General features: G+C 30.2%; 1 protein-coding gene across 1 annotated transcript in view; it reads left to right on the plus strand.

Moving 5' to 3' along the window:
- The first annotated feature begins 371 nt into the window (after window positions 1-371).
- Window positions 372-9,038, plus strand: part of LOC148302117 (lysosome-associated membrane glycoprotein 5) — a 16,484-nt gene continuing 7,817 nt past the window's right edge. The window contains exon 1 of the mRNA XM_088272038.1: window positions 372-721. Coding sequence (XP_088128164.1) covers window positions 667-721 — 55 coding nt within the window. The 5' untranslated portion in view covers window positions 372-666. The remainder of the gene's footprint in view (window positions 722-9,038) is intronic.

Here is a 9,038-nt window from a genome sequence, read left to right on the forward strand (position 1 = left end):
GCGTTATATAAACGTAATGCTACCTTGATCGTTAATTTTGGATAAATATTAGAGTGAACAAATCTATGTGGTATATTATTTCGAGAAATAAAAATACTTTGTGTTCTGATCCACTCACATTTTTATTAACCAACTAGTTTCGGCAACAACCTGTTGCCCTCTTCAGGGTTTCATTTATTACTATATTCAAAACACAAATATTCAATATTCAAAACACAAATCTATGTGGAGGGAGAAAGAAAGAAGAATAATTTTGCAGTTTTATTTTTCGCACGTTTTGAGTTTCGACACCCAGTTAAGAACTCCGCATTTGGCAGCCTTTAACTAAAAAAGAAAAACGGATTTTAGTTCCTGCGCACGCCTCCAGGTTCGCTAACTGCAAGAAATCACTATCGGGACAATATTTTCATACTCAGTAATACACAGTTTTCCTGTGAGAGACTTAAATTTGCGTGGGTGTCCATTGCAAATTAATTTTTAACAAGACACCCTTCCGGTCTGTGCGGGATTACATTTAAACCCGTCATTTCGCCTTGTTGTTAGTGAGAAATGTACGATTTCTCGTGATCACCCATCACTCGTCATAGACGATTGTCAAAAAAGTGTCAATTCGCGTCAATTTTAACGAAATCAATTACCACAGAGTCGCTTACGATAGAAATTAAAATGTTTGTCCAAAAATGTGTCGGCGTTCGGTGTTCGCTCAAATTATTTATATGCGGTAAGTGCGATAAAATACTAAAATATGTTCAAATTAAACTGATGTCAATTGATAATGGATAAAATTTACTATATTTTAGTACATTACAATCTTTATGCACCAAATTAATAATAAAAAACTGAAATTTAAAAAAAAATACTGACTTTAATTAGAAATGTATCAAAATTCATTATACTTCTAATACATTTAAACCATTTTGCATCTAAATTTATTAAAAATTATCAAATATGTAAATGGGTAAAATTCAAATTATTTTCAGTTTATTCCAATTATGTGCGCCCAAATAAAAAAACGCAAATATGTTCAAATATATTCAACTGAAATCAATTTAGTAATTGATAATGGGAAAAATTCACAATATTTTTAGTGCTCTCAAATTAATTTAAAATACTTAAATATGTTCAAATTAAATAAAAAATGAATAAAATTCACTATATTTTCAGTATATTCAAACCACTATTCAGCTCAAAATAAAAAAAACTATAATATGTTCATAATTCAACTGAAATAAAAAAAAAATGAGTAAAATTCACTATATTTTGCCAATGTGCGCCCAAAATTAATTGAAAAATACTCAAATATGTTCAAATATAACTGATATGAATGAATAATGGATAAAATTATTTTCGGTGCATTCATCAAACCTTTGTACACCCAAATTAATTAAAATACTGAAATTTGAAAATGTTAAACTGAAATTAATTAATAATGGATAAAATTTACTTCATTTTCAGCGCATTTAAACTTTTGTGCACATAAATTAATTAAAAATACTCAAATATGTTCAAATTAACTGATATTAATAAATAATGGATAAAATTCATATTATGTTCGGTGTATCAAACTTTTGTACACCCAAATTAATTAAAATACTAAAATTTAACATATTTAACTGAAATTTATCAATAACGGATAAAATTTACTTTATTTTCAGCACATTCATACTTTTGTGCACAAAAATGAATTAAAAATCCTGAAATATGTTCAAATACAACTGAAATCAATTAACAATGGTTTTAATTCCCTGTTCCAAAAATCAAATGGTAAAGACGTTTAATCCGGACATAATGGTGAACATATCACTGTGTGTAAAGTGATAATTTAAAACAGCCGATGAATGGTCTAAATTAGACTCTATAACCTAGCATATTTTTACTTTCAACATTTTGAGTGTGTCCAAATACTTGTTCACAAAATCTTTTATTTTAGTTTAGTTTCAGTAGGCGATATGAAAAATCTATGCCAGGCCCTCTAAAACACGAATATGCATATCTTTCAAAACAGCTGATGACAGGTCTTAAGCCCTGTAAAGGGTAAACTTCGATATTTTCTCATAAAAATCGGTTCTTCCCAGACATTTGCTTTATGTTATTATGGTCGAAACATGTAACGTTGAATGCGTTTCAACAGAGAATACATATATGGTATTACATCAATGTGAAAATATGATGTCATTTAAACTGCTAGTTATTTACGTATTTTTAAGTGATATTAATAAAGTAATGTGGGCTTCTTTTTTGAGAAAAATATTAAAACGAAAATTAAAATAAATAACATGAAAATATAGTCACAAATCATTTTTGAAAAGTATGGAATTTTAATACCAACAGTGGTGTTGCAACAATTGCCTTCATACAGGCGCTAGATTATAAAACAAAAAAGTTTTCAAGCAGACCATGTAATCTGGAAACACGTTGGTGTTTTATAGATTGCCTGCATACAGGCGCTAAACATGAATTTTCCAAATGATTTTGAGCAAAACATGTAATTTTGCGACCAACACATTGGTATTATACCGAATGTCTTTATAACATGAAAAAATATTTAAAAGTAACATTTTTTGTTTTTTTTTTAAATTAAGGATATTTTTCTTCAATCTGTTTTTTTTTTTTAAATAAATAATAGGTGAAGTTTGTATTTTACTACTACTACTACTACTACTACCATCACACCGTTTCCCCGCAGGGGTAGGCAGAGAGGATGGAATGCCACACTCTTCTGTCCTGACATACACTCCTCGCCTCCTTCACATCCATGCATATAGTCATACATGCCCTCCGATTACGCAGACTTTTGACACCGCCAGATTTTAGGTTCTGATTGATCTGATCGTGTCAAGTCTTTTTCGGTCGTCCACGTTCTGTTTTCCCTCTCACATTCGCCACATATATTTTCTTAGTCATTCTCTCGCTATCCATTCGCTCCACATGTCCATACCACCGCAAAGAACTCTTCCTAATCTTTTCAATTATTCCTCCTTCAGCCTTACATTCCTTTCTTATATCGTCGTTTTTAATTCTGTCATACAATGATTTTCCACACATTCGTCTGAGGGAGCGCATTTCAACAGCGTTCACTCTGCTTTCATCCTTCCTTTGCCAGTTCCATGTTTCGCTTCCATACATTAGTGTCGGTACTAGCACGCCGTTGTGAACCGCTAGCTTGGCTTCCATGGACATATTCTTATTCCCAATCACCAAGTTTGTATTTTAACACCTTTAAATTAGGGGGAGTAATGTAATAATAATATTAAAAGTTCTAAAATAAAAACAATAAAGAGGGAACAAGAAAAACAAACAATTTTAAAATTGCGAAATATTAAAAGGATATTTTCCTGAATTAAGACAGAGAATATATGATGGAAGTTAATTTTGAAAAAAAAGACAAAATTTTATTCGCGATGTGTCGTATACAATTTCAATATCAAGCAGGTAACCCTTGGTTCGTCATACTTCATTTTTATTGTGCTTACAATTTATCATGTAGATTTATATTATCCACTGACACTTCGTGATGGAATTGCATTTTTAATATATTATTAGATTAAAACCAATATTTTTAGCTTTTCCACTTTATTTTTATTTGACCAGCGACCGGGTTTCGTCGTTACCGACATCATCAGACTGGTGGGAGGCTATACAAATTGTTATGTTAAATATAAAACAAGGCAGGAGTTGATAACCATGATTTGATATAATTTTATAATGCTGACGTATCTCGGCACCAGGTTCCTCTTCTTACACTCCTTGTTGAACCACAAATGTTGGGTTGCCATTTGCCGTTTACAACATAACTTTATGTAAAGCCTTGTCAGTTGCACTACGCTAGCACTTTTTAATAGATTTATATTATCCACTGACACTTCGTGATGGAATTGCATTATTAATATATTATTAGATTAAAACCAATATTTTTAGATTTTCCACGCCAGCATAATAAAATTATATCAAATCATGGTTATCAACTCCTGCCTTGTTTTATATATAGCATAACAATTTGTATAGCCTCCCACCAGTCTGATGATGTCAGTAACGACGAAACCCGGTCGCTGGTCAAATAAAAATGAAGTGGAAAAGCTAAAAATATTCGTTTTAATCTAATAATATATTTATCATGTACATATTAAATGAGATATTTTATATGTGTGTGTATGTGTTAGAATACATTTATTCAATATTACCCTGGACTGGTCGCTGTAGCGGAGGGCTGATCACCTTTCCTCCATGTGTTAACGATCAAGATAACACTGCGTTTATATGATGCAGTGCCCTATGCACCATTGGGGTGTGGATTAGGGTTTGAAAAAGAAGAATACGCAACAAAATATACAGGGGTCATTTAAAAATAAAACTATTCAATTATAATTGGCAGTAATCGAACCAGTGACGACAAATTCTCGGTCGAGCGTATCTGACAATATTTTACAACATTTTGAGTGTGTCCAAATACTTGTTCAGAAAATCTGTATTATCTCCAATTACAAGAGTTATTTTCATATACAACATCTGGATTACCTTCTATTACAGGAGTTATTTTCATCTTACCAATAGATGTCTCTAGTGAAGTTCTAGTGATTCAAGAACAATATTTCAAAATTGGTTCATATATATATATATATATATATATATATATATATATATATATATATATATATATATATATATATATATATATATATATATATATATATATATATATATATATATATATATATATAGAACATCCAAAAGTGTGGTTATCAATAATGGGTACAATTGGTGAATGTCACACGTGTGACATTCACCAATTGTACCCACATTTGATGAGATGTCAAAAAATAATAACTGACAGTAAATTGATTTTACGATTTCTATTTTAAATTTTTACGGTAGCGAATAATTGAGGCCACGGATTAAAAATACATCAGTAAAAAAGGAATTTCTACTATTGGTAACGTTTTTTATTTTCAATTCTGGCGTGTATTGTTCGGAGTGACTACGCTTCAATGGAGACTGAAAAACGAAAACAGTTTTTTTAGATTAGTTTCTATCGTATACAAGTTTCGGTGTTGTTCGAGACCTAGTTTCGGTTTGTTCTCTGGACTCTGTTTGTGTATTATTTTGTTTGAGGTAGCCTTAATATAGACCAAGAGGTGTTTATGAATAGTAATATACTGAATGGCTACCTGAGTAGGTCAACTTGAGTTATAATGAATGAATTATATACATAATTTAATCTTTACCAATTCTATGTCGAGTTAGGATCAAAATGGTATTTTTACCCTCAATTTTATGTCAAGTTTGGCTCGATCTACAATCTACAGTATTTTAATACAAAGCTCAATAGATGAAGAAGAATATGCAAGTCTAGACATTTACAAGGCTTACGACCGTCATAGGCTTGGTTAAGTGATCACACACGTACAACATTCAACAAATTCACAATTTAAGCTAAAATAATAAAATCGAAAAGATATTTTCTATTCTTTCTCATGTATGTGATTGTAATCCAGGATTCAGACCTCACATACTAATAAAAGAGTTTCTGCTTAAGAAAAAGCTTTTTTCATCTCTAGTGAAATTCTGGTGATTCAATTTTAGAAATTTCATGTTCCGAAATTGGATCATATATATGTATATAATATATATATATATATATATATATATATATATATATATATATATATATATATATATATATATATATATATATATATATATATATATATATATATATATATATATATGTGAACCAATTTTGAAACATTATTTTTGAATCACTAGAACTTCACTAGAGACATCTATTGGTGAGATGAAAAGAAGCTTTTCATTGAGCAGAAACTCTTTTATTAGTATGTGAGGTCCGAATCCTGGATTATAATCACACACACGAGAAACCCCAGAAAATATCATTTTCATTTTTATTATTTAAGCTTATAATTTGACCAGATATGTCAAATAATAATATGAAAATAACTCCTATAATTGGAGATAATCCAGATTTTGTGAACAAGTATTTGTACTCACTCAAAATGTTGGAAATAATGATCCCCGTTTTTAGTAAATAATAACTCTTTACAATAATATATTTTAGCTATTACACTGGAAGACGTTCCCATCATTACAGTAGAGTGTAATGTTCTTAATGACCTCTATATGTTATTTCATATAATAATAACGGTAAGGAATTGCTAAAACCACGAAAACGTAACTAAATTCACGCTCACGTTACTAAATTCTCCTTTATTTTGATAGTCCAATTCTGGAAGAAGAAATTAGGTTTCTGGATCTAAAATATGGAACTGTGGTTTTCTTGTTAGCGCTTAATGGCGTTGAACAATTCATACTTATTTAAGTATTTCTTATTTTTATTATATTTTATATTTTTTATTATTTTATTATATTTATTATATGTATATTTTTATTTTATACATATAAAATATAGATTGACAGTGATAAAAGCCAATTAAATAATTCCAAAAATTCTTTAAAAAATGAACTGAGATCAATTAGAAAAAGATTAAAGTTCATTTTACTTCCTACGCATTAAAAATTTTTTATTAAAAATAGATTGACAGTGATACAAGCCAATTAAATAATTCCAAAAATTCTTTAATAAATTAACAAAAGGATTAAAATTCATTTTATTTCCAACTCATTTTGACCTACATTAATTGAAAATAATCAAATATGTTCAAATTTGAAAATGGGTAAAATTCACATTATTGTCAGTTTATTCAAACCATATGCTCTCAAAGAAATACACAAATATGTTCAAACATATTCACCTGAAATCAATTTATTAATTAATAATGGTGACAATTCCATACATTTTCAGTGCATTTTTCACGATTTTGCACTGAAACTAATTAAAAACTACTTTACTATGTTTACATTCAGCTATAATCAACAATAATCAACCAACAATCAACAATAATTAAACGAAAATGGATAAAATTCAGTATTTTCAGCGCATCCAAACGAATTTAAAATATCACGAATTTAAAACAATTGAATAATTTCAACAAACAAAAAAACAACTTGACAATTGATTAAATTTATAAGTCGCATTTTCTAAAAAATTTGGAACTTAGTTTATGAAATAAAATTGATTTGCGCAAGAGGGTCTGTTAGGAAGCCTAGATGCTTCTGTATCAGATCCGGGAATGCGGTGGGACAGCCACATATCACTTACTCCTTTCAACAACGTCATATATCAAAAATTGTCGTTTTCGGAATGCACAGAAAATGTACTATATCCCAGCAAAAGCGGCATATTTTTAACTTTAATTTTTATAGGCAGAAAGTGTGTGCATTTTGAAGAAAAGGTATTGTTTTTTTTTTTTAAATACCTTTTTTTTCAAATGGAGAAAAAAATTCAGGTTTTAACTTAAAAACATCTGTTGCACAGTAAAATGTTCAATAAGTGGATTGATATTTATTTTTAATACATTTTATTATATTCTTAAACTTTATCTCCTTAAAAATCGCGTTTTTTATATATGACGTTGTTGAAAGGAGTGAGCGATATCTTTCAATATCTATTGATAGCGTTATTTTAAAAAATAGTCGATACGTTTGTTTGACCTTTCCTTGTTTGTACAAGAGTAAGGAAAATTTCCACGTCTGATGTTTCCGAAAGTTCCACAGGTTTCTCTCGCGTGACCGTAGGCCGTAAAGACGCCATTAGCGGTCGCCAGGACTGATACTTTATTTCTCTCGGAACTCGTTAACCTTTGTTGTGACGTCCTCCATATTACTTTCGAATAATAACACTAGAATTACGTGCGGCGGGCACTGTTGAATGACTCGCGCCAGTGCCTTATATATATAAATAGAACGCGAGCGTGACCCAGTTCTCGTGACGTTGCAACAGATGTTACGAGTAGATTAATCATTTTTTTAACGGAGAATGACTTTTCTCACGAAAATTTTGTGTGTGTGTGTGTGTGTGAGAGAGAGAGAGAGAGAGAGAGAGAGAGAGAAAGTACGTGCGTGCGTGCGTGTGCGTGCGTAAGTGAGTGAGTGTGTGTGTGTTTGTGTGTGTGAGTGAGTAAGTGAGTGTGTGTGTTAGTGTTACATATATCGTAGTCGTACAGGAGAAAGTGACCAACTAACAAAACGTAAAATGTTCAGGAGGGCCATTTAAGTTACTTTTGCTTGGCAAGAAAATAAACATCAATGCAGTTAGTCATTTTCAATAAGTCAACGTATCGTACTCTTAATTTTAAAATCCTATGGGATTTTTTTCAGGGCAATGTTAAGCTAATAAGATATCAAACAGTCAATGATCATGTTTTTGTAAAAAATGCACTTGGTCACTTTCTCCTGTATTACTGCGATATATGTATGTTGTCTTTTTACACGGTTTTAATACACGGCCAATTTTCTAATTTTCAATCGAAATTTTATAATATTCAAAAATTATAATTTTATCTATTGAATATTATAAAATGAAAAATATCAATATTTTTCAACTGAGTGAGTTTTCCGTTTTGCGCCTAAGTATAGGCAATATACATAGCACTGAAAAAGCTCTTCTCTTTGCTAGCGCGATATATGGTATATGAAAGTTTAGTTACCGGCTTCCTGACATATTAGTGACAGCTATTTTTTCATGGGAATATTAACAATTTTATCTTCTGGGTGGGTTTTTCTTATTACAAAAATTGTTCTCCATCTCGTATTTTTAAAAACATTTTTTAAAATTTACTGACTTCTGTGCATTTTTCTTCTGTGCACATTCACAAATCGTGTGATTTTTTTAAAGACATATTTTTATTTATTTTTTTAATCATATTTACGAATGCAAAAATGAGACTAAATAGAAAATAAAGCAAATTAAAAAATAATACATTAAAATGTAAGGTTAAAATAAAATATAAGTGCATATTGGGTGCAATATAACCGTACATTTTTCGTTGATTTCACGTTAAAAATCTTACTTAACTATTTTACTCCAGTTATAATTTACATTTTGTCTGCCTCCAGCATAGCCTCTGCATAGTCTAGTGGTTAGCACATTTGGCTACCATGCCGAAAATCCCGGGTTCAAGTCC

Source organism: Brachycentrus maculatus, unplaced genomic scaffold (genome assembly GCF_059751285.1).
Source record: "Brachycentrus maculatus isolate JH-2025_06_01 unplaced genomic scaffold, ASM5975128v1 h1tg000475l, whole genome shotgun sequence".
NCBI classification, from domain to species: Eukaryota; Metazoa; Arthropoda; class Insecta; order Trichoptera; family Brachycentridae; genus Brachycentrus; species Brachycentrus maculatus.